The 26,787-nt window shown below is 42.4% G+C and overlaps 3 protein-coding genes across 4 annotated transcripts; 1 reads left to right on the forward strand and 2 right to left on the reverse strand.

Annotated features, from left to right (window-relative positions):
* Window positions 1-690: 690 nt before the first annotated feature.
* Window positions 691-4,185, reverse strand: LOC106567827 (uncharacterized). Of its 2 annotated transcripts, none has more exons than XM_014137594.3 (3): window positions 4,129-4,185; window positions 2,458-3,137; window positions 691-2,316 (listed from the first exon to the last, which is right to left on the reverse strand). In XM_014137594.3, the coding sequence occupies exons 2-3, from the start codon at window positions 3,120-3,122 to the stop codon at window positions 1,431-1,433; spliced, it is 1,551 nt and encodes a 516-aa protein (XP_013993069.3). In that variant the 5' UTR covers window positions 3,123-3,137; window positions 4,129-4,185; the 3' UTR covers window positions 691-1,430. The 2 variants fall into 2 exon arrangements, with proteins under 2 accessions (XP_013993069.3, XP_013993068.3); XM_014137593.3 differs by lacking the exon at window positions 4,129-4,185 and adding an exon at window positions 3,441-3,562 and having other exon boundaries at window positions 693-2,316.
* On the forward strand, window positions 3,532-14,010 carry LOC106567826 (uncharacterized). Its single transcript, XM_014137592.3, has 3 exons — window positions 3,532-3,669; window positions 4,072-4,763; window positions 4,904-14,010. Exons 2-3 carry the CDS (start codon window positions 4,102-4,104, stop codon window positions 5,943-5,945), a joined length of 1,704 nt encoding a protein of 567 aa, XP_013993067.1. The 5' UTR covers window positions 3,532-3,669; window positions 4,072-4,101; the 3' UTR covers window positions 5,946-14,010.
* Window positions 14,011-18,773: 4,763 nt separating this feature from the next.
* LOC106567825 (NF-kappa-B inhibitor alpha) lies at window positions 18,774-26,504 on the reverse strand. The gene is made up of 7 exons (XM_014137591.3): window positions 26,395-26,504; window positions 25,593-26,132; window positions 25,389-25,506; window positions 21,071-21,272; window positions 20,855-20,943; window positions 20,421-20,666; window positions 18,774-20,292 (listed from the first exon to the last, which is right to left on the reverse strand). The coding sequence occupies exons 2-7, from the start codon at window positions 26,081-26,083 to the stop codon at window positions 20,248-20,250; spliced, it is 1,191 nt and encodes a 396-aa protein (XP_013993066.3). The 5' UTR covers window positions 26,084-26,132; window positions 26,395-26,504; the 3' UTR covers window positions 18,774-20,247.
* Between the last annotated feature and the right edge of the window lie 283 nt (window positions 26,505-26,787).

The following is a 26,787-nucleotide window of genomic DNA, read 5'->3' on the forward strand; positions in this document are numbered from 1 at the left end:
TGACGGTGGGGATGGTGTTCTTGGGGTCATAGGCTGCATTCCTCCTCCTCCAAACACGGCGGCGAGTTGAGTTGATGCCAAAGAGCTCCATTTTGGTCTCATCTGACCACAACACTTTCACCAGTTGTCCTCTGAATCATTCAGATGTTCATTGGCAAACTTCAGACGAGCATGTATATGTGCTTTCTTGAGCAGGGGGACCTTGCCGGCGCTGCAGGATTTCAGTCCTGCATGGCGTAGTGTGTTACCAATTGTTTTCTTGGCGACTATGGTCCCAGCTGCTTTGGGATCATTGACAAGATCCTCCCGTGTAGTTCTGGGCGGATTCCTCACCGTTCTCATGATCATTGCAACTCCACGAGGTGAGATCTTGCATGGAGCCCCAGGCCAAGGGAGATTGACAGTTATTTTGTGTTTCTTCCATTTGCGAATAATCGCACCAAATGTTGTTACCTTCTCACCAAGCTGCTTGGCGATGGTCTTGTAGCCCATTCCAGCCTTGTGTAGGTCTACAATCTTGTCCCTGACATCCTTGGAGAGCTCTTTGGTCTTGGCCATGGTGGAGAGTTTGGAATCTGATTGATTGATTGCTTCTGTGGACAGGTGTCTTTTTTACAGGTAACAAGCTGAGATTAGGAGCACTCCCTTTAAGAGTGTGCTCCTAATCTCAGCTCGTTACCTGTATAAAAGACACCTGGGAGCCAGAAATCTTTCTGATTGAGAGGGGGTCAAATACTTATTTCCCTCATTAAAATGTAAATCAATTTATAACATTTTTGACATGCGTTTTTCTGGATTTTTTTGTTCTTATTCTGTCTCTCACTGTTCAAATAAACCTACCATTAAAATTATAGACTGATCATTTCTTTGTCAGTGGGCAAACGTACAAAATCAGCAGGGGATCAAATACTTTTCCCCCCCTCACTGTATATATATATATATATCCTACGCATAAAACAACAAATATATAAAGCAGTACAGTACATTGTTACACAATGTTCTGATCTCTGCTGTTCTGAAGAATTAAATGAAATAGAAAAAACGATTCTGCATAATAAAGAATTATTCAAGAGTAACTATCACAATATCCAAATGCATGAAACACCTCTAACTTGGACCATGGCAGGGCATTCTACAAAAACAAAAAGCGAGCAATGAAACAAGTAATTTGAGCTTGTTTACATGGAAACATTGGAGAGATGTTCCACCAACCAGTTCACCTGTGAAATCCAAAGCAGTGTCCTCTGTTTATGGAACACGTTAACAGAAAACACTGGTAGCTTTCTCACACAAATCTACCTATTTAGGACATTTACAGAGAAAGCCATTTGACCAGTCCTACTTCAAGTCCTTGTTGTGTGCTGATTACTACGAGGCCTCCTCTCAGCCAGGTGAAGTGCTGAGTTAGCAGCTAGCTGCTAGATAGAGTATCAGGGTGAGTGAGAGAGCTGACGTGCCCCTGGCCCTGTCACTGGCCTGCTGTGGGACACCTGGTGCCTCTTCATGGTGTCTTTGAGTTTGAAGGTCTGTCCACAGTCAGTACATTGAAAGGGTCTCTCCCAGGAGTGGATACGTGTGTGTTTGTTCAGAGTGCGGCGGTGGCAGAAGGCCTTGCCACACACCCCACAGACGAAGGGCCTCGCCCCCGTATGAATGTTCCTGTGCTCCTCCAGGCTCCTTTGCTGGGTGAAGCAGCAGCCACAGTCTGGGCACTGGTGGGAGGGTGAGGGGGAGGGCGGGCGAGTGTGGAAGGAGGGTGAGGGAACCCTCGGAAGGGTCCCCCAGGTCAGCTGTCCATCTTCAGAGATAAGCCCTGTGTACCTGGCAGTGAGCTCTGTCTCGTCACTAGAATGATTGTTACTCTGCAGTCTGTCTGTCACTGGGCTGTCCTGAACATGTGGATGATAGACATCAGGAGCTAGGGATGGAGGCGACTTTGGGGAGGGGATCTGACTGGACACTCTGGGTGTTGGATGAGTGTACATGGTGGAGGAGAGAGAGTTGTGTCTGGGAGGGGAGATGTAAGGTGTGTCCACTGACATGCTCTCATGTCCTGTTGTGCTCCCATACATTTGGATAGGCTCTGGAGGAGCACTCTCCTGATGCCAGTCAGGGTCCTCCACTTCCTGCTTACACACAAAGATGGACCCTTCCTCTGGGACCACCTTATGCTCATCCTTTTCCTCCTGGTAGCTGGCTACTCCCATGTCTGGAATCTCTAGACTGAAATGGGCAGACTTAACAGTCTCCAGCTGGTTGAGAAATGACTTGGTCAAAGCATCTGGGTGATCACTGGTGCTCTGCATCTTGACACTCCTGTAAATTCAAAAAATTAGATGAATCATAGTGAATCGTTCTTGGGATCTGCATGTGACTGAACAATTAAACTAAAGACACTGAGGATGATAGAATAACTGCAGATATGATTAGTTCAATAGCTGCCACACATTAACCTACCCTTGTGTCTCTGTTGAGCCCTGTGCTGTGTTTGTATGTGTACGGTCAGGGGAAGGCGAGGAGACGGTGAAGACCCCAGACCCAAGCCGCTGCTCAGCCATGCTGATCGCTTCCTCCATATCCCTGGGCTGCTGCTTCTGCACCCAGGCACCAGCCTCCTTTGGCAAGAGGGACAGAAACTGCTCCATGGCAACACACTGCTCTACCTGTGCAGCAGTCCTTATGTCAGGCCTAAGCCAGTGCTTAGCAGCTGAGTCAAGCCTCTGCCCCAGCTCTCTGGCTCCCTTCTGGGGTTCGTACCGCAGAGACAAGAAGTCCTGCCTGCTCTGGTCCTCCACAGTCCACATCTGTCCCAGTACCCTGGTCTGGAATGCATTAGACAACCCCTGGGGTCTGATCAATTGATTCTTCTTCTGTGTCTCCTCTTGCAGCAGACCATCAAGCCTAGCACCCCATTCCTCCGGGTCTTTATCTCTCCCTGGTGTCATCCTATGCCTTCTCTGTTCCTCTACATCCTGGGGCGAAGGCCGGTCAAGGGTTCTGGTCAAACCATCCTTGACAAGCTGGCTGAGGACCTTGGCCTGGATCTCCCCCTGTCTGGTCAGCGCTTTCAGCTGTTGTTTATGCACATCCAGCAGGGACACCAGGAACTCAACCACATCCATATTGATTGCAGGTGCCTATGGTGAGGGCAGTAAAAAATACTTTTCACTAGCTGGCAGGGTCAGAATGGCCAGCTCGATCACAAAGGCATCTAATATCACTGGAAAATAATTGTTAGGTAATTATTTGAGACTAGTCAAATTTCCAGTACCATCACTGAAACTTAGCTAGTAGCTAGCTAACGTTAGCAAGGTGGACAAACGTTCCAGGACTCGGGAGTTAGCTGGGTGGGTGATTTAAAATAAAAAACGCTATCAAAATGAACAAATCTCAAAATTGATTATCAAAGAATGGAAAATAACTAATAAATGACTAGTTACCTGTTATGGTTAATTACTCGCCGTGGACGTTTCAATAGCTAACGTTAGCTAGCTACATATAATGTTTGGACAATAGACGACGGGAATGCTTATCATGTTACGCACAGCAAACTCAGACGTTGTCACAATCAAATGGTACCCCTGGAAACAACAATAAAGAAACTGTGTACGTAGCTAGCTTGCAAGAAATACAATACGAGTAAAAGACAAAAAGACGCCCAGTCTCTCGGTAAGTAACGTTATTTTTCTACCTGTGGTTTTGGTCAGCTTGATAATCACATTTTATGGTGGAATTTGTCTATTTTGCCTAGATTGTCAGCTAACGTGGCTAGCTAGCCAAGTGACCTAACGTTAGCTAGCCAGCTAGCCCTCATCCAGAGAGAAAATGAGGCACACATCTGAACGTGGTGCCAGACAGATTAACAAACTAGCTAGACGCTATAATTTAGATCATAGCTACATGTACAGCCTTATAAACACAACCTCGTGGATCACGTGTTAGAAACGTCATTGAGAGTTGGCTAACAACATATTTTATTTTCACAGGATTTATTATACACCCAAATAGCTATCTTCATTGCCAAGTGGTACTGTCATTACCATACTTTTATAATCATTTCATATTTTACAGGCCGTTGCTAGAGACTCCAAGAGTGGAACCATGGATGTGGTGCGGTTATTTACAAACCTACTAGCAGTGCACAGACAGCAGCTACAGGCCCTGGCTGTACAGGGGGAGATCCAGACTGAGGCTCTAGCACAGTTACTGGAGAAGGAGGAGCTCAGGAGAATGGAGCCAGATGTGAAGCTGGAGGAGGTGAAGGATCCTGAGGCCTACCTGCTGTTTTTGGAGGAGGCAGACTCCAACTCCAGGCTTTCTAATGTGAAGTGGGGGCTCCTTGGTGGGGAGTGCCTCAGGTCAGGCGAGCCAAACTACGAGACACTGAGGGCCAGCCTGCAGAGCCAAGTCAGGGCAGAAGAGAGCCGACGGCAGGAGGACTTCAGCTATCTGAGGTATGACCCTGAGAGAGGGCCCAGGGAGTTGGGGCAGGGACTGGAAAGTGCTGCACAGCACTGGCTTCGGCCTGAGAGGAGAACGGCTGCGGAGGTGGTGAGGTGTGTGGCCCTGCAGAGGTTTGTGTCACTCCTGCCCACACACGTTGGAGACTGTGTGCTGAAACAGTGCCCCCAGGACATGGAGGAGGCTATCTACATGGCTGAGGAGTACCTGAACAACACACCTGGGGATAAGTGCAGTGAGATGGAAAACCACACAGATGGTGAGGGATACCCTGCAGACCAACTGAGAGAGGAAGAAGCAGGGTAGGGCCAGATCATGTTTTGAGTGTTTCTTTCTTGCACATCCAAAGAGATTAAGGAAGTGCTAAATATGTTGACTACAAATAGTGTGTGTTTATTGGAATGCATTTGTTGATATGCTGTCTATTTCTGTTTATTTTCAGACCTGCAGAACATCAAGTTGACAGTGAGAAGATGAAAGTCACAGGACCAGGGTTGTTTCTGAAGAGGATAGAATTTTCTAAAGTCTGTCAGTCCAGTACTTTCAATATAGATGCCAGACATCTGGAGGACATTTACAGTGAGGAGAGGAGACTTGATGGGGAAGATGATTTGGTTGAGGAAGACAATTTTGCTGAACATGAGGACTGGATTAAGGAGGAGATAAAATACAATAACCAGGCTGAGGTAGAGGGTGAGATCAGGTCAGCCTCTGAGATGGGACAGTCTGCTGTGGCTAGAAATACTGAGAATGTTGAGAGAAGTCAGCTTAGAAACATAGCAAATCAGATGCCCGTCTTTGGAAGGGCCAAGAGAGGTGTATCTTCCCCTGTCATCTCCTCGTCCAGCCCTAACACCGCCGAGACAGAGGGAGAAACACCCTGCTGCCTGAAGCGGAAAAACAAAGAAGATCCCTTCCATAGACCAAGCCACTGCTGCCATGACTGTGGTAAGAGCTACAAACGGGCTGCTTTTCTCAGCAAACACAGTTGCAGTGCCTTCCCTAAGTTCATCTGTCCTGACTGTGCCCAAATCTTTGCCTCTCAGAAATGCCTGACCCACCACCGCAGGAGCCATAATAAGGCTCTAGGCTGCTCTGAGTGTGGAAAGCAGTTTAGGGACAAGTATAATCTGAAATGTCACATGAGGACCCACACAGGTGAGTCCCCTTATACCTGTACAGACTGTGGGGATGTCTTTGCTCAGCTGAAAGGGCTGCAGGAGCACAGGAACATCCACACAGAAGAAAGGCCATTCCGCTGCAGTGTGTGTGGGGAGGGCTTCCACCACAGCCACACCCTAACAAAACATAAGCTTCTTCATTCCCAGGAGTCTTTCCTCTGTACTCGCTGTGGAAAGAGCTTTAAACTAAATGACGACTTGCTAAGGCATCTGAGGACGGTGCATGATGAAAGCATGTACCTCAATGGAGATCAGAGTTTTCATAAGAATGGAGATATTTCACCAAGGCCCTATTGGAATTGACTCTATTTAAAAGAGTCCCCACTCAAAATCTTCAACATACTTCTTATTATTGGTGAGACTTGCGACGCAAACGTCCCAGTTTAAATCTTTGTCATAATAAGTCTCATTAGTGGGGCTTGCGAAGCATTCTTCTACATTGTTTAAGCTAGAAACATCATTCAAACTTTAAAATGTGCAGAACAGTCAGGACCAGTGTGCTTGCATTCAAGTTTTTGATATATTTTATTATTTTTAAACTAAGCTTTTTGTCCTTTTTTACTTTCATGGGATTTCTTCAACATTCTAAGTGTCCCATTGTGACATCAACTCCCAGACTTCCAGCATTCCATTTACTGTGAACAATGCAACTTTTGACACAAACCTGATACCACTTTCCCAACCATTTTGACAAAAAGTTAGAGCATATGAAATCTTCCTCTACTTCTTTGCAATTCAAATCTGAAATTCGAACAACAATCTCATACCGGTCAAACAATACAGCGTTTTACTAACTGCATCAATGACATTTCTATGAACTTTTTATAAACAACTTAAATTTGGACCACTTTCCCAACCAGTTAGACAAAAAGTTATTGTATGAAATCTTCCTCTACTTCTCTGCTATTCAAATCGGAAAAACTAAAATATCTGATACCAGTCTAACGATACAGCTGTTTTAGTAACCACATTGACATTTTTTATAAACAACTGACATTTTGACCACTTTCCCAGAACTTTAGACAAAATCTTAGAGGGTATGACATCTTTGTCTACATCTTTTGTTTTCAAATCTGGAATCAGAACAAAGTTATTTACTACTAATCAAAAGTTACAGCTGTCTGAGTTTAGAGTGATGAAAAGCAGCAAGCTAACGCCAGCTAACAGCTCTCTGTTTCGTCATTGAGCAGCCCAAACAGCCATTGCTATGGATACTTGCAAAAACTTAAAGGTTTTGATATCTTGGTCTACATCTCTGCTATTCACATTTGGAATCAGAACAGAATTATCTTCTACTCGCAAAAACGTACAGAGTTTAACATCTTGGACTCAGCTATTTAAATCTGGAATCAGAACAGAACGATCTTCTACCAATCAAAAGTTACAGAGTTACTGCAGTTTGTCAGAGTTTAGAGTGGCAAAGTAGCTAGCTAACATCAGCTAAAAGCTCTCTCATGTCTCATCATTGAGCAGCCCAAACAGAGCCGTTGCTATGGAAACCAATGCATTTCAATGGTCGAAAAAGGGCCATAGACTACAATGAAAAAAGACCTAGAATGTATTATCTCCTCTTTCACTGTTTAAGCTATCGACTCCAAATCAACGTTGAGATGTTCAGACTGACCATACTTAGATTGCTTGTCAAAAGATTTTGTATACTATATACATACATTTTTTTTTTACTATAACCATTAAATGTGCATAAATTACATTGGTTTTAATGAGAACCATAGGAATACAGAATGGTTTTGCTTTTGGCCAATTTAGCTACAAGACCAACTTTAAAACAGTCAGGCTATCCTAACTTCAAATTCTTTGAAATGTCTAACTACATACATTTTTTTATTAATTTGCATAAAATAACTATTGAACCATTCAAGCTAGAGAGAACAAACCAACTTTCACATGTTCAGGCTATCCTAAATTTTAAATCTTTGTAACTATATACATTTGCATAAAATAACCCACCAACAGTAATTATTGAACCGTTCAAGCTAGAGACATCTGTTGCTATGGATACTCACACACAGAGGAGCACATGGGGCAGCGCAGGGAGCAAAGGACAGACAGAGACAATTCTGCTATGGATACTAGCGGAGAAAGTTATTGTATTTCTAATTTCGGGTTGAGCAATCAGGCCAGGGTAGGGTAGGGCCTGAACGTCTACGCCATGGGTAGGTTTCTGCTTTTTTTTCTTTCAAACTTCTAACCACTTTCCCATCAGGCTAGACAGGAACTTAGTGTATAACATCTTCCTCTACGTCACTGCTATTCTAATATGTTCCCAGACTCTGCAAATAACATCGACGAGCTAAGTACCACCGTCACTAGCTTCATAAGGAAATGCATCGGTGACGTTGTCCCCACAGTGAATATTCTTCCCCAATCAAAAGCCCTGGATTAACACTGAGGTTGAAGCTAAACTAAAGGACAGGGCTACCACACACAGGGCTATCGCAGACAACCCTGGGGCTACGGCTAAGGACAGGAACAAGTTCAAGTCCCGCAATGATATAGTAATAAGGTGGAATCATACTACACAGGCTCTGACGCCCACAGCATGTGGCAGGGGCTACAGTCCATTACAGATTACAAAGGAAAACCCAGCCGTGATCTGCCCAACGATGCCTCTCTTGCAGACAAACGCCATGGATTTTATGCATGCTTTGACAATAACAACACTGTGCCTGAGGGCCCCCACCAACCCAGAGGACTGGGTGATCTCGCTCTCCGAGGCTTACGTGAGGACGGTCTTTATTCAGGTCAACACTCGCAGGGCTACGGGCCTGTTCGCAGAGCATGCACAGATCAGCTTGCAGGCATATTCGCAGTAATTTTCAACCTCTCCTTGTCCCAGTCTGTAATCCCCACGTCTTAAGATAACTACCATTATTCCTGTTTCCAAGAACTCTTAAAGCTTTATGCCGCAATGACTACCGTCCTGTAGCACTCACATCTGCAATCATGAAGTGCTTTGAAAGGTTATTCATCCCAGACACCAGACATACTGCCCCAACAGATCCATAGACGATGCAATCTCATTTGCGCTCCACACTACCCTCACCCACCTAGATAAGAGGAATGCCTATGTGAGAATGCTGATCATTGACTACAGCTCAGTGTTCAACACTATTGTCCCCTCCAAGCTCATCACCAAGCTTAGGACCCTGGGACTGAACACCTCCCTCTGCAACTGGATCCTGGACTTCCTGATCGGCCAGCCCCAGGTGGTGAGGGTAGGCAACATCGCCTCCTCCACGCTGACCCTCAACACGGGGGTCCCAAAGGGGTGTATGTTAGTCCCCTCCTGTACTCTCTGTTCACGTACGACTACAACACCATCATTAAGTTTGCTGACAACACGACGGCGGTAGGCCTGATCACCGGCGACAATGACACAGCCTACAGGGTGGAGGTCTGTGACCTGGCAGTGTGGTGCCGGGACAACAACCTCTCCCTCAACGTCAGTAAGACCAATGAGCTGATCGTGGACTACAGGAAACAGGGCTGCAGTGGAGCTGGTCAAGAGCTTCAAGTTCTTCTGTGTCCAAATCACTAAAGACTTAAAATGGTCCACTCACACGCACAGTTGTGAAGGAAGCACGACAGCGCCTCTTCCCCCTCAGGAAGTTGAAAAGGTTTGGCATCAAATCATCAAAAAGTTCTACAGCTGCACCATTGAGAGCATCTTGACAGGCTGTATCACTGCTTGTTATTTTACTGTAAACTTTTATTTAATCAGTGGAGCCCAATTGAGACCAGGGTTTCATTTTTAATGGTGCCCTGAGACCACAAAGCAAAAAGATATTGCAAATTACAAGTACACTACACCAGAACATCACTGACATCACAGCCATCATAAGCAGGTTACTAAATCAATCAATCAAAACAATTGCACACCTCTGTGAACTAATTTATCATCAGGGTTTTAAAATACCCTAGTGGCACCAGGGAATCCAAATGTAATGAATTTTCTAAATGCTTCCAAAAATGTGGAGCGTGAAAACTAAAAGCAGATTCACCTAATTCTGTGGAGATCTAAGGATTCTGAAGAGTTAACCAACCCTGTAAATGGGTTTGCTGTCTCATTCTTTTATACGTTAGCAACGAAGTTAGGTAAATTGGAAGCTTGTGTGGTAGGGCTTTGTGAACAAAAAGGGAGTAATACATTGATCTACGTGACTTTAATGAGGACCAGCCAATCTATTTATAAAAAAGTAGCCCACATTAAATCTTAGCTTTTTAACTAGGTCATCCGTATGCGTTTTAAACATTAAGTCTCTGTCAATCCAGGTGTCCAGATATTTGTAGACGGGAACCCGATCAATGGGAGAAACATCCAATTAATAAATATGTAGTCCATCTGAAACATTCTTGCGAGAACTAGAGAACAACATGTATTTCGTCTTGTTCGCATTAAGTACAAGTTTTAAACCAACCAGGGCTTTCTGAATGGTAACAAGGTCAGATTGCAGCTCTAATATAGCCTGTTCAACGGTATGGGCATTGGTATACATAAGTGTCATCTGCATACAGATGAATATTACATGTTTTAACAGATAGACTATTATTTAAATAAATACTAAAGAGAACAGGTCTTAGTACCGACCCCTGCGGTACACCTTGTGTAATATCCAGAAAACTAGACATAACACCACCAGAGATCACACATTGAGTCCTGTCTCAGAGATAGTTTTCAAACCACTTGCAAGAAGCTTGATCCAGGCCTATTTCAGTCAACTTTTGAATAAGAATGTGATTGTCAACAGTATTGAAGCACTTGGAAAGGTCTATAAATAAGGCAGCACAATTTAACACATCATAAACAAGTGTAGAAGCTGAAACTGCTATGTCCAGGTCTAAAACAGGATTGGTGCACATTAAAAATAGTGAGAAGTTCAAGTTTTTGCTGAAAGTTAGTCTGGGATTCTAAAACTTTGGAAAGGCAACATAATTTGGAAATTGGACGGGGGTTAACTAAGTCTAAAGGATCTCCTCCTTTATGTAGTGGGAGGACATTTGCCGCTTGCCAGATCTTAGAGATAACACCAGAAACAATTGTCAAGTAAAACATATAGGTCAGTGGTTCTGCAATAAGTGTGGCAGAGAGCTGCAATAAGAAGGGCTCAAGTGAATCAGCCCCTATGTTTTTTTTTTAGCGAAGTACATCATAGACATCAAAGGATTGAAATGAAAATTAAGTATGAGTCTATTCGTGCATCATCTCTACAATCGGTTCTGAGGTGACTAAAGAACTCCCTCTAGTGGGATGAGATGAATTTTCAGAGATGATCCTTTCAAACAGGTGGCCAGTTGAAGCAAAATGGTTATTAAAAGCATCATAAATTTCCATTTTGTCTAGAATGGGACCAGAGGCTGTCAACCTGCTGGGGCAACGAGGGTGTGGAGTTTTGTTTAAAGGATTTGACCACTTTCCAGAAGTTCTGGATTACCACCACTCTGAAAAACAATTCAAGAAATATAATGATTTAGCTTTTTTAACCAGGGATAGACATCTGTTTCTCAAATGTCTGAAGGACTGCCAATCAGATGTAGAATCAGTCATCTAACCTTAGCCCAAGTTACATTTCTTTCCTGTAATTTCTCTGACAATTCATGTGTAAACCAAGGATTACATGTCTTTTACCCTTAAACAGGGAAATAAAAAAAATGAAGGGTTAAGGGCCTGATCCACATCAGTGATATTTGACACTTTTCCCCAGTCACTCAACCCCAGCTCAGGAAAAAAAATTGCTCATTAAAATTCCTAAAATGTATCTTTATAATAATGTGAGCGATATTTAGGTAGTTTACATATTATTACAAAGAGACATTCTCGGAATTTTAATTAGCAAAATGTTTTGTCTGAGATGACAATGGCAACAACACCACCCTTGATCGAATGGTGCTACAGAGAGTGGTGTGGACAGCCCAGTACTTCACTGGGGCCGAGCCCCCTGCCATCCAGGACCTTTATATCAGGTGGTGTGAAAGGAAGGCCCGGAAAATCGTTAAAGACTCCAGCCACCCAAGCCATAGACTGTTCTCTCTGCTTCTGCACGGCAAGTGGTACCGGTTAATTAAGTCCGACACCAACAGGGTCCTGAACAGCTTCTATCCCGAAACCATAAGACTGCTAAATACCTTACAGAATGGTTACACGGACTATCTGAGTTGACCCTGGTATGTTATTTTTGTAGTCTATGCACACTCACAGGATTCTACACAGTCATTCACACTGACAGTCCAATACAAACATAACATGCACACACATTTATACTGATGCCACACACACACGCACTCCCATACAATCATAATTTATGCTGATACTACTCTGTTTATCATATATCCTGATGCCTAGTCACCTTACCCGATACCTACTCTATATAGGACCAAAAGTATGTGGACACTTTTGTGGTGGAAAAAGTACACATTTGTCATACTTGAATAAAAGTAAAGATACCTTAATCGAAAATGACTCAAGTAAAAGTGAAAGTCACCCAGTAAAATACTACTTGAGTAAAAGTCTAAAAGTATTTGGTTTTAAATATACTTAAGTATCAAAAGTAAATGTAATTGCAAAAATATACTTAAGTATCAAACGTACAAGTATAAATCATTTCACATTCCTTAAATTAAGCAAACCAGACGCCACATTTTTCTTGTTTTTTTATTTACGGATAGCCAAGGGCACACTCCAACACTCAGACATAATTTACAAACCAAGCATGTGTTTAGTAAGTCTGCCAGATCAGAGGCAGTAGCGATGACCAGAGGTGTGCCCTTGAGAAATGTGTGAATTGTACCATTTTCCTTTCCTGTCAAGCATTCGAAATGTAACGAATACTTTTGGGTGTCAGGGAAAATGTATGGAGTAAAAAGTACATTGTTTTGTTTAGTAATGTAGTGAAGTACAGATACCCCCAAAAACGACTTAAGTAGTACTCAAAAGTATTTTTTACTTAAATACTTTACACCACTGGTGGACACCAGCGAACATCTCATTCTAAAATCATAGGCATTAATATGGAGTTGGTCCCCCCTTTGCTTCTATAACAGCCTACACTCTTCTGGAAAGGCTTTCCACTAGATGCTGGAACATTGCTGCGGGGACTTGCTTCCATTCAGCCACGAGCATTAGTGAGGTCGAGCACTGATGTTGGGCGATTAGGCCTGGCTCGCAGTCGGCGTTCCAATTTATCCCAAAGGTGTTCAATGGAGTTGAGGTTAGGGCTCTGTGCAGGCTAGTCAAGTTCTTCCACACCGATCTCAACAAATCCTTTCTGGATAGACCTCGCTTTGTGCACAGGGGCATTGTCATGCTGAAACAGGAAAGGGCCTTCCCCAAGTTGGAAGCACAGAATCGTCTAGAATGTTATTGTATGCGTGGCATTAAGATTTCCCTTTACTGAGCGTTAAGATTTCCCTTTACTGGAACTAAGGGGCCCGAACCATGAAAAACAGCCCTAGACCATTATTCAAACTTTACAGTTGGTACTACGCATTCAGGCAGGTAGCATTCTCCTGGCATCCGACAAACCTAGATTTGTCCGTTGGCGTGCCAGATGGTGAACCGTGATTCATCACTCCACAGAATGTGTTTCCACTGCTCCATAGTCCAATGGCGGTGAGCTTTACACCACTCCAGCCGACGCTTGGCATTGCGCATGGTGAACTTAGGCTTGTGTGCGGCTGCTCGGCCATGGGAACCCATTTCATGAAGCTCCAGACGAACAGTTCTTGTGCTGATGTTGCTTCCAGAGGCAGTTTGGAACACGGTTGTGAGTGTTGCAACCGAGGACAGACCATTTTTACGCGCTTCAGCACTCGGCGATCCCGTTCTGTAAGCTTGTGTGGCCTACCACTTTGCGGCTGAGCCGTTGTTGCTCCTAGACGTTTCCACTTCATAATTACAGCACTTACAGTTGACCGGGGCAGCTCTAGAAGGGCAGAAATTTTACAAACTGACTTGTTGGAAAGGTGGCATCCTATGACGGTGCCACGTTGAATGCCACTGAGCTCTTCAGTAAGGCCATTCTACTGCCAATGTTTTTCTATGGAGATTACATGGCGTGTGCTCGATTTTAAACCTCCTGTCAGCAACAGGTGTGGCTGAAATAGCCGAATCCACTAATTTGAAGGGGTGTCCACATACTTTTGTATATATAGTGTATCTACCTCTATCACTCCAGTATTCCTGCACATTGTACATATGGTATTGGAACTGACCCTGTATCTAGCTTCTTACTTTCTCATGTTCTTATTTTTATTTGTGTCTTTCTGTTCTACCATGTTATTTTTAGTGCTACATTGATATTGATTACTGCATTGTTGGGTTTAGAGCTTGCAATAAATGCATTTCACTGTACTTGTGCATGTGACATTAAAAACTTAACTTGAAAAACTATAATAAAATGTTAGTTTCTATCTGACCTTGAACAGCAGACCTATGAATTTCCAACAAAACTGTTTGATCATTACATCATCATTCAACTAAAATCAAACTTCATTTACCTAGTACGTTTTAAAAAAGTGAAACATGCATCTATTTAGATGAGACCCACGGGATGAATGATTCAGAGTTGCTTTGCTTTCCTAAGTGTTATAGAAATGGAATTCATTATATTTCTGTGGTCCACATGATCCTGCCTTTTATTGCTGCCCATCTTCTGACAGAAGCTTGCTTTGTCCAACTGTATGTCTTTCTTCTTTCCATTTTCACACGCAACACACTGTAGCTCAGACATTTTGGTGATTTAACTGTCCCACAACCCAAAGTTATAAGGTTGATATACTGTAGTAGTCTATCGAAGTATTCAGACCAATTATTTTACTCAATTTAACTTTGACTATATGTAACTGCTTTGCTTTAAATAGTAAAGTAAACTTTTTTTAAACTTCTTCCAATTCCACAAAAATACTTTTAAAGCGGTAAAACAAGTCCCACAACTTTACTTCATCTAAAGTTACCATCTAGTTAAAATAATTGGTTGCAAAGAAAGTCAGTACCACGCTCAGAGTAGGAAAGGCTCTTTCTAGAGCGCCTGGTTAGATTGTGCAAAATATTATTTTTTAAATCTCAAAAATGGTTAAACTAAGAAATATGTGATTATTGAAAAAAGTCTGTGTTTGCTTCATTTACTATCATCCTTTAATTAAAGGGACACTAGGGGATTTTGTCAATGAAGCACTTTATCTACTAGAGTTAGCGCAATGGCTGGAAGTCTATGGTATCTACTAGCATGAAAAAATGCATGAAAATAAGTTGTCTCTCGTTGAATGGCAACAAACACTTCATTATGTTTCCACTCCTGCTATGAGTAGTACTGTTGACCAATAACGACGAAGGGACCTAGACTTCGGCTACCGAACTTCGACTTGCCTCAAAAATAAATCATGAACAGTTGTAAAAAAAAAACTGCCGAAGACCATAACAAACAAAAACATCACAAAATGTTGTCATAATATCTGCGCAAACTATTTTGACTGGGAAGCATACCGTAGCTTCCCAGTCAAAACAGTTTGAGCACGGTAGACATACAGTAAGCTTTACCGTGTGCATCCTACTCTAAACAGTTTGAGCATTTATTTATTTTTGTTTCGTTTTGGTCTTCGGCAGGGTTTTTTTCTGGCTGTTTGAGCACACAACCGTTTTTCTCGAGGCAAGTCGAAGTTCGGTAGCCAAAGTCTATGCCCCTTCATCGGTGATTTATCAACAGTACTACTTTTGCACATGTACAGTATGTGTAGATAGTACATTTTATGTTTAGGTTTTCAATATATGACAAACCATCACTGCATATTGGTTATTGATTTGGACACGTTAAAACCTTTTAATTGTAACTATATGCAATTTAAAATGTAATCTACGTTACCCCGAAAGTAATTACTTATAATGAGAGGACTATGAACAATAACTAGTAATGCTGCATACTCCAAGAAAGGTTCAAATCTCACCTTTCTGGTAAAAATAGTTATAAATTGCTGCGGTGTAGTGACTTTTGAGGACACAAGCTCAAGTACACAGTACAAATATGATAAAAATAGGAAAATGTGAAATATTTTATGACGTGTTTCCTTTTCAACAACTGTATGAATAAGGCTTAAAATGACTTATATTCTTTCTAAATATAGTACAATCAAATTATAAACTCCTAACTATAAGATTTCACCATCCTTATAACTGTAAAATGCATATATGTTTAGTGTTAGAGAAAATGTACATTTTTTCTAAAGGTCTCTCTTGATCAAAACACCTGCCCCCACCGCTGTGAATGTCACACAGAGCTCTGAATTCTTTAGGAACTTTCCTTTCATATCATATTATTCTTGTCCATCTAGGACAAACAGAACGTCTTTTGGGGGTCTTAAAATCTATGAATTGGCCGTGCTGCTGCTCCAGTTTCAACTGTTCTGCCTGCGGCTATGGAACCCTGACCTGTTCACCGGACGTGCTTGTTGCACCCTCGACAACTACTATGATTTTTATTATTTGACCATGCTGGTCATTTATGAACATTTTAACATCTTGACCATGTTCTGTTATAATATCCACCCGGCACAGCCAGAAGAGGACTGGCCACCCCTCATAGCCTGGTTCCTCTCTAGGTTTCTTCCTAGGTTTTTGGCCTTTCTAGGGAGTTTTTCCTAGGGAGTTTTTCCTAGCCACCGTGCTTCTTTCACATGCATTGCTTGCTGTTTGGGGTTTTAGGCTGGGTTTCTGTACAGCACTTTGAGATATCAGCTGATGTACGAAGGGCTATATAAATAAATTTGATTTGAATAATTTTTTATTAATGCAATAAAGGATTGCAGGCATGTGCTTTGTCAGTGGCTGTGACATAGGGTTCAGCCAGGAGTTGAAGGAGAGTCTGAAGAGCGAATGAAACGGTCGGAAGGACATCCCAGCGTCAAGTTGTTTCAGATTTCACACAGGCACAAAAAATATACAATACTACTGTGTCCGTGGGAACCAGGGCAATTGCTCAATGGTGTTCACAGATCGATTTATAAGTGAAAATGTTGAACGGAACTGGTACCAGAACTACGCAGGTCCCCTAAATAGGGGACTTTACATCTAAGAGGTTTTTAAAGCTGTGTTTTGACATTGGTCTATTTATCAAAATGTCTTGTCAACGGGAAGCAGCTTAAGCATAATTTTCTATTTATGTTTAGGAATATTAATAGAACTTTCAACATTAATTTCCCATGTATTGTACTTAAGCAGGTAAAAACTACTGAATGAGTCAAAAAACGTGCTGCAATTGATTCATTTTGAGGATATGCCAGAAATAAACAAATTGGGTTTGCCCTGCCTACTCAAAGCATTCCATATTTTGTAACTATATAAAACGTTTTCATCTGTTCCCAAATGTAAAAAAAAACTGTTTAAAAGGGACTTTTCGAAATTGTTGACCTTCATATTAATCTCCAGTACCACCCCAACATCCAAAAATGTATATATATTTTCACCCATCTACACACAATACCCCATAATGACAAAGTGAAAACATGTTTTTAGAAATGTTTGCAAATAAATGCAGAAATATCACATTTACATATGTATTCACACATCTGAGTCAATGCTTCGTAGAAGCAGTTTTTCTGGTTAAGTCTCTAAGAGCTTTCCACACCTGGATTGTGCAACATTTGCCCATTATTCTTTAAAAAATTCTTCAAGCTCTGTCAAACTCTAACTGTTTTTAAGTCGCTAATGGTGAAATCCCTAAACGGTTTGCTTCCTCTCCGGCAATTGAGTTAGCAATGAGGCCTGTAGCGATTGGGTGTATTGATCATCCGAAGTGTAATTTTTAATTTAACCATGCTCAAAGTTGTATTCAGTGTCTGCTTTTAAAAAATATATATTTTATTTAACCCATCTACCAATAGGTGACCTTCTTTACGAGGCATTGGAAAACCTCCCTTGTCTTTGTGGTTAAATATGTGACTGAAATGCACTGCTCGATTGAGGGACCTTACAGATAATTGTGTGTGTGGGTTACAGAGATGAGGTAGTCATTCAAAAATAATGTGAAACTAATATTTCACACAGAGTGCATGGAACTTATATGACTTAAGTAAACATTTGCTTAACCTGAATGTATTTAGGCTTGCCATAACAAAGGGGATGAATACTTATTGACTCAAGACATTTCAGCTTTTCATTTTAAATTAATTCGATATTTTTTTTTTTAAACATAATTCCTCTGATATTATGGGGTATTGTGTGTAGGGCCAGTGTAAAACATTCAGGCTAAAACACAAATTTTTACTTTACGAACTTTTGCCTGCTCATAGTGGGGCGGCAGCGTAGCCTAGTGGTTAGAGTGAAAGGTTGCAAGATCGAACCCCGAGCAAACAAGGTACAAATCTGTCATTCTGCCCCTGAACAAGGCAGTTAACCCACTGTTCCTAGCCTGTCATTGAAAATAAGAATTTGTTCTTAACTGACTTGCCTAGTTAAATAAAGGTAAAATTAAGAAAATTGTTGGTTAAAATCGCAATGCACACCAGATTATTTCAAAAGTATTTCTGATATCATCTGGCGTGCATCTGTTTTACTATAAAACATCGAAACACGCCATTTTCACAAAAATGGATGTTGGGATGATGAAAAATAGTGAAATTCTGAATTTAAATTATAGGGTGTTTGCCTGGCTTACTTTGAATGCTGCCGTTTTCAGCTAACTAAATGACAATACATTTCAACAATAAACATTTAAAAACAGGCCTGCTTGAGTGGACATGATTTATTCTCCAAATGAATCTAGAAACATTTTGAGCCAGGTTACCACACCAGCTTCCCCATAATTAAAATGTTAATAAGCACAGACTCCATTTTTGATCCAAGGACAAAAGGGTCCCTGACGAGTGTGACAAATGTGAGTGCAGGTACCATATGAGATTGTAAAGATGATTGATGATCAGAAGCAGCCGAATGGATTGTACAATAGCCTGCGAAACTGTGTCAAACACTTTGCAAGTTAAACCATGAAAGTATGCATAACGTAGCCTCGGCTTCCGGATGCTGTAACTGTATCAAATTAGTGCATGGAAGTAAAGTTAAACTACAACAGATTCAGAATCTATACTTTTGCATGTTCAGTGAGAATAAACAGCAGACACTGCATAGCCTCTTAATACTGTATTTATTTTAGTTTTAATTACAATAATCATGTAGACACCATGCTCCTGCTGACGAGCAAACACAGAGGCGTCCTAGCCTGTCAAATCACAAAGCGAATATACACCAGATTCTTTTAGACCAGGGATCTCCAACCCTTGTTCTGGGTGGGTCCCTGTGTTTGCTTCTTGTAGTTCCGTCTTTAATTGGTGAACTGTACATAAAATGGACTGAATGACGACATCACTCCAGAGACAATCAGGCCCTGGTTAGAGCACTCCTATTCAGAGATTGATTCATTACTGAAATAGTTGGATCACGTCACCCATGCGGTAGGTCAAATATCAATTCATGTAAATTTGCAGGGGTTCTCGAATACGTGAAATTATCATTTATTTTTCCGACTGGAAGCAAAGATGATTTAGTACCAATGTGTTGAGTTTGCCCCTCCTTTCTCTTTCCATCCCAAATGAACTACTTACCTTGGCATGCATTAACCTCTACCTGATGTACATTCACATCTTCCCCTAACCCTGAACTGTTAATAATGCAAACATCTCAGATAATCCAAAACCCACATCTCTTATCTATAGCCTAATTTCACGATTAGCATTGAGAAAAAAAATGTAATAAATCCATGCAGCTAAAGATCCCCATCAGAGGCAAGAAAATCATAATCAAGTGGTTATTTAAACAGAGGGAAAAGCTAAAAATAAATAAAAATAAAATTCAAAACAAGTACCCAAATGCCAGCTATATCTGCCCCTTAGCAATAGCTTGAACTTAAAACATACAGTATGGGTCATTTGAGAACTTAATCGAGCTGCAATTCTTTAGCTTATAGAGACATATTTAAAAAAATAAATAAACAAATCCAATCCAACTGGTCTGTTTTACAGCACACTGCAGTATAAATGTGTTACTGGGTATTTAGACATCAAAACCTTTTCTGAAGAGGGGTATCAGCAGCCCATCTGAGCAGTGGAGTTGAATGTGAGCGAACGGTGGGGTGGGACATGTACAAGAGATGTGGCCACTAGTGGGCGGGGCCATGATTTGAGTTTGACAGCACACAGCTGAGTCCATGGTTGGATCATTCTCCCATGCTTAGAGTAGGCAACACTAGTCTTGGCAAGCTTAGCTCCAGACAGACACTAAAACCCATGTGATCCAACTAATATTAGCTTGCCCTCTGCACAATTTAAGGGAACTAATTTGAAGCAGGAACAACTGTGATCAGCTAATTCAAACAACTTAGTTCCTGACTGGGTTGAGAACTGGAGTTCCCCAGCAGCCTTGATATATACAATTTACAGGCACACATACATACATACATACATACATACATACATACATACATACATACATACATACATACATACATACATACATACATACACGAACCACACACACAATCTACATCTATAGCTTAGCCCAACAGCAGTGCCATGACTCCATGTGGCTTAGTGTCCATGTTCATGGTTAGTGCACTCGTTGTCCATTGATAACAACGTCATCAAACTCTTCCTACAGGAGGAAAACAGAACAGCAGAGTTAATCGTCATAAAACCCAATAATAACACTTACAACCATGATAGACAATGTGTGCTCAAACATGTACAATGCTAACTGTAACTGCCCCAGACCACCCTCACATCTTCGCTCTCCCTCTCCTCTGCTTCCTCGTCCTCTTCATCCCGGACCTGTGTGTCAGAGGCCCCTCTAGCCTTGAGCAGGGCCTGTACCTCCTTGTTGGGCCTGTGCAGAGCGCAGTAGAGGGCCGTGTGGCCTGCATAGGAGGGCTGGTCTACATTGGCCCCCCCCTGCAGCAGTAGCTGCACCAGCCTGGGGCTTTGGGACTCCACGGCCCAGTGTAGAGGGGAGCGGCCTGAGCCCAGGTCCTGGAGGAGCAGGAGGGGAGAGAGGCATCATCATAACCTTTAAGTGTAATTATCTTGCTCATTAGGTAAGGGGACCTTTAATAATGAGTTTGATGGATGAAGTACTGAGGCATGTTAGAACCCAGCGGGCATAGAGGACCCACCCTGTCTTCATCAGTCTGATACAGTAACTAATGTGGGCTACTCACCCTCTGGTTAACATTGGCTCCTGCATCAATCAGCATGCTGATTATGTCCTCTTTGCCCCGCTGTACTGCCAAATGCAGTGCACTCACCCCTGAAAGAGAAGAGAGAGAGAGCAGAAGGGAGGGTGACATTACAAATAGAGAAACAAAGGTAAGCAGGGATGCAGAGTTTCTAACGGTAAAATAACTGGCTCCATGTCCTCGGGGTGATCCGTGTACCCGAGTAGTTGGTGACATGCAGGTAGTCAGTGCTCTGGCAGTTGGAGGTGATCTCTCGTACACAGTCCTGCCTCAGCTCCCTGACAGCCAGGTGCAGCGGTGTGTTCCCTCCCCTCTCCTGGAGCTCAGCGCTCGCAGCACCCCACAGCAGCCCTCGCACAAACTGGGACTGGTCCACTATGACAGCCAGGTGAAGGGCAGTCTGACAGAGGAAGAAAAGTGGACAAATAGTAACCAAAAGAGGAGATTTAAGAGGGACAGGAAAATGGAAGGTGACGTGTTAATTACATGTTAGTTTCAAGTTTTATTGTCTCGTGTGCACGCTCTTTCCCAACAATGCAGTAATCAATATCAGTAGTAAAAATAATAAAAATACTATAAAATAAAGTAGAACAAGAACACACGAGAAACATAAATAAGAACATGAGAAATAAGAACATTAATATAGAGTTGGTCACCCCTTTTCTGCAAAAAACAACCTCCACTCTTCTGGGAAGGCTTTCCACTAGATGTTGGAACATTGCTGTGGGCACTGATATTGGGCAATTAGGCCTGACTCGCAGTCAGCGTTCCAATTCATCCCAAAGGTATTCGATGGGGTTGAGGTCAGGGCTCTGTGCAGGCCAGTCAAAGTTCTTCCACACCAATCTCAACAAACCATTTCTGTATGGACCTCGCTTTCTGCACAGAGCAACATTGTCATGCTGAAAGAGGAAAGGGCCTTCCCCAAACTGTTGCCAAAGATGGAAGCACAGAATCATTTAGAATGTCAATGTATGCTGTTGCGTTAAGATTTCCCTTCACCGGAACAAAGTGGCCTAGCCCGAACCATGAAAAAACAGCCCCAGACCATTATTCCTCCTCCAAACTTAACAGTTGGCACTATGTATTGGGGCATGTAGCGTTCTCCTGGCATCCGCCAAACCCAGATTCATCCGTCAGACTGCCAGATGGTGAAGTGTGATTCATCAGTGCAGAGAACCACTGCTCCAGAGTCCAATAGTGACGAGCTTTACACCACTCCAGCCGACGCTTGGCATTGCGCATGGTGATCTTAGGCTTGTGTGCAGCTGCTCGGCCATGGAAAACCATTTCATGAAAATCCCAACAAACAATTATTGTGCCGACGTTGCTTCCAGAGGCAGTTTGGAACACGGTAGTGAGTTTTACAACCGAGGTCTGAATCCATTCTGAATGCACTGTGTGTGTGTATACACACACACTACCGGTCAAAAGTTTTAGAACACCTACACATTCAAGGGTTTTTCTTTATTTTTACATTTTAGAATAATAGTGAAGACAAAATTATAAAATAACACATGGAATCATGAAGTAACAAAGTGTTAAACAAATCAAAATATATATTGGAGATTCTTCAAAGTAGCCACCTTTTGCCTTGATGGCAGCTTTGCACACTCTTGGCATTCTCTCAACCAGCTTCACCTGGAAAGCATTTCCAACAGTCTTGAAGGAGTTCCCACATATGCTGAGCACTTGTTGGATGCATTTCCTTCACTCTGCGGTCCGACTCATCCCAAATCATCTCAATTTGGTTGAGGTTGGGGGATTGTGGAGGCCAAGTCATCTGATGCAGCACTCCATCCCTCTCGGTAAAATAGCCCTTGCACAGCCTGGAGATGTGTTGAGTCACTGTCCTGTTGAAAAACAAATGATAGTGGGACTAAGCGCAAACCAGATGGGATGGCGTATCGCTGCAGAATGCTGTGGTAGCCATGCTGGTTAAGTGTGCCTTGAATTCTAAATAAATCACTGACAGTGTCACCAGCAAAGCACCCCAACACCACCTCCATGCTTCACGGTGGGAAATACACATGCAGAGATCATCTGTTCACCCACACAGTGTCTCACAAAGACACAGCTGTTGGAACAAAAAATTTCCACCGGTCTAATGTCCATTGCTTGTGTTTCTTGGCCCAAGCAAGTCTCTTCTTCTCATTGGTGTCCTTTTAGTTGTGGTTTCTTCACAGCTATTCGACCATGAAGGCCTGATTCACACAGCCTCCTCTGAACAGTTGATGTTGAGACGTGTCTGTTACTTGAATTCTATGAAGCATTTATTTGGGCTGCAATTTCTGAGGCTGGTAACTCTAATGAACATCCTCTGTAGCAGAGATAACTCCGGGTCTTCCATTCCTGTGGCGGTCCTCATGAGAGCCAGTTTCTTGATGGTTTTTGCGACTGCACTTTAAGAAACTTTCAAAGTTCTTGAAATGTTTCCTATTGACTGACCTTCATGTCTTAAAGTAATCGACTGTCATTCCCCTTTGCTTATTTGAGTTGTTCTTGCTAGAATACGGACTTGTTTTTTCCCCCAAATAGGGCTATCTTCTGTATTACACCCCCCCACCCCACCACCTTGTCACAACAACTGATTGGATCAAACACATTAAGCAAAGATATTCCACAAATTATCAAGGCACACCTGTTAATTGAAATGCATTCCAGGTGACTACCTCATGAAGCTGGTTGAGAGAATGCCAACAGTGTGCAAAGCTATCATCAAGGCAAATGGTGGCTATTTGAAGAATCTCAAATATATTTTGATTTGTTTAAGACCTGTATGGTTGCTACATGACTCAATGTGTGTTATTTCATCATTTTGATGTCTTCACTATTGTTTTACAATGTATTAAACAGTAAAAATAAAAACCCTTAATTAGGTGTTCTAAAACTTTTGACCGGTAGTGCGTATACATTTTTTTTGTAAGAAAAAAGCTTTTAAATAATATGAATCTCAACCGTTTATCCATTACAGTGGTGAAGACATGGATGTTTCATGGTATGGTGGGGTATGCAAAATGGGTCAACTTCAACCACCTTTGTCTCTTGAATGTTGACATTCAGGTCCAAAAAGTCACTGTTCTGAGCACTTCTACAATGGGCAAATATGTATAGAAGGTTTTGTTCAAATCAAAAGGGGTGCTGTCAAGTGATTGAATTCAAATAGATTTAACCTACAGCGTTGCTCCCTATTGTATTGAGTTGCACAATAACAGTCTTTGGGAAGCCAGAAGTTAAATAAAATTCCATTTCAACTTACTGTGCCAGTGGGCAGGATGGTTGGTCATTAAAAAGGGGGGGAAAATCTGTTAAAATATCTTAAAGGAACATATTACTTAACAGACTTTCCAAATGTGGGTCTGTGGTAGACCCACTTCCTCTCTGCTTACATCATGTCAAAATAAGTCCCCCACAAGGTATTCATTGATCGTGGACTTCAGGAAACAGCAGAGGGAGCACCCCCCCTATCCACGTCGACGGGACAGCAGTGGAGAAGGTGGAAAGTTAAGTTCCTCGGGGTACACGTCACAGACAAAGGGAAATGGTCCACGCACACAGACAGTGTGGTGAAGAAGGCCTCTTCAACCTCAGGAGGCTGAAGAAATTTGGCTTGTCACCCAAGACCCTTTCAAACATGCACAATTGAGAGCATCCTGTCGGCTGCATCACCGCCTGGTACGGCAACTGCACTGCCTACAACCGTAGGGCTCTCCAGAGGGTGGTGCGGTCTGCACAACGCATCACCACGGGCAAACTACCTGCCCTCCAGGACACACACAGCACCCGATTTCACAGGAAGGCAACAACAACAAAAAAGGTAATCAAGGACAACAACCACCCGAGCCTCTGCCTGTTCACCCCGCTACCATCTAGAAGACGAGGTCAGTATAGGTGCATCAAAGCTGGGACCGAGAGACTGAAAAATAGCTTCTCTCTCAAGGCCATCAGAATTAAACAGCCATCACTAACATAGGCTGCTGCCAACATGCAGACTTGAAATCATTGGCCACTTTAATAAATGGATAACTAGTCACTTTAATAATGCCACTTTAATAATGATGTTTACATATCTTGCATTACTCATCCCATATGTATATACTGTATTTTATACCATCTTGCCTATGCCTGCTAAGTCATTGCTCATCCATATATTTATATATTCTTAATCCATCACTTTACTTAGATGTGTGTATTAGGTAGATGTTGTGGAATTGTTTGATTACTTGTTGATATTGCTGCACTGTCAGAACTAGAAGCACACAAGCATTTCGCAACACTCACAATAACACCTGCTTACCATGTGTATGTGACCAATAAAATTTGATTCGATTTTTTGTCCACATATGGCACACTTGCAGGACTTTTATTTTGACATGAGGTTAGCAGAGAAGAAGTGGGTCTACAACAGACCTACATTTGGAAAGTCTTTAATAATACGTTTCTTTAGATATTTTGTCTCAAATTTCACTGTAAATACTCCAGTGTTGCTAATGCAGCTATGTGTCCTTGTGCTTACCTGTCCCAAGTGGTTCTGAATGTCCAGGTAAGGCACCCAGCTCCTGTCCAGCGCTATCACCCCCAGAAGGTACTGTACGAAGGCCCAGTGCTCGTGGATAAGAGCCAAGTGAAGAGCCCTATGAGCAAAGGAGGTGTTTGAGATAAGTACAAACAGCCAACAAACTGCTGTTCACCATGTGAATAGTAAGGAGAGGCTTCTCACGTGTCTCCATCCTCAGACACAAAGTTCAGTGTGTTGAACATCTCTCTTCTCCGTCTTTCCTCCTCTGGGATCAGTGCTGCTTGCCTCCCACTGTCATCCACTGTGTCACTGATAACTGGTTCATTCAGGTGCATGGTCCCCAGCCCCTGTGATATACTCCCCATAGTCTCATCTGTAATTGAGTCCCCTATAGCCGAGTCCAACCTCTCTTCACCCCCCGGTGAACTACAGTCCATGGGGCGCTTGTCAGTGTCATCCAGTGATGGGTAGGAGGTCGTGTACAGAGGGGAACCGGGCCCCCATGTTTGGGATGTCTCGTTGCTGAAGGTGTCATCCAGACTCAGCGCTGCTCCACTCAGACAATCTAGCCCACTGTCGCACCAATCCTCCGGTCTAGAAGTACCCAGAGCGTCGTGTTTTTCAAGCCCGAAGTGAAGTTCAGGCCGTGTAGGCGGCTTTCCAGAATCGCACCTGGGCTGAATACCAGCCATTACGAATACCGTTGCTAGCTAGCTATGCACTTTTTTTTTATAGATTCCTCTGCAATAATGGCAATAACAGCTGGTTAAAATTAGTGTATATTTACTTTTAGTAGCTAGCCTGATAGCAAACTGTCTAAAGAAAAGTAACAAGCTAACGTTAGCTGTGCTGTCAAGCTGGCAACTGTCTGCAGTAGCAGTTGGCTAGCTTGCAAGCAAAAGTGCTAGGACCAGGCTAAGAAAACAGCGCAGCGCTGCACCTAAGCTCTAACTGATAAAGTTAATCTTTTAAAAGGTTATTTAAGGAGTAAAATAAATGTTACCGTCTTAAGTTGTTTTCAAGTCAAGGCGTCTTGCTAAAATAGTTGTCCTGGGGAATTCCCAAGCCTCTCCAGTCTAATGTTAGAAGGATCAAAATACAGTGAAAGTAGGTTCTGCGCGCATGCGTGTAATTGCATATCCGATTGGTCCTTTATTACTGTACTGCCACAGACAAAAAGGGAAACCTGGTTAGTTACCAGCAGAGCTCTAAATACTGTACACGGCCTTTTCATATGTACAATGAGATAGTCAGATAATACATTATTCATTTCATTTTTGGCTTCATTCATCTCAATAAATATATTACTTTACAGACAATTGCTGGGTTTGCTCTGAAAGCCTGCTTTATATTGCATATGTGTGTGTCTTCTTAAGCGCATAATAGTCCAAATGAT

Source organism: Salmo salar, chromosome 13 (genome assembly GCF_965601325.2).
Source record: "Salmo salar chromosome 13, fSalSal1, whole genome shotgun sequence".
NCBI lineage: Eukaryota > Metazoa > Chordata > Actinopteri > Salmoniformes > Salmonidae > Salmo > Salmo salar.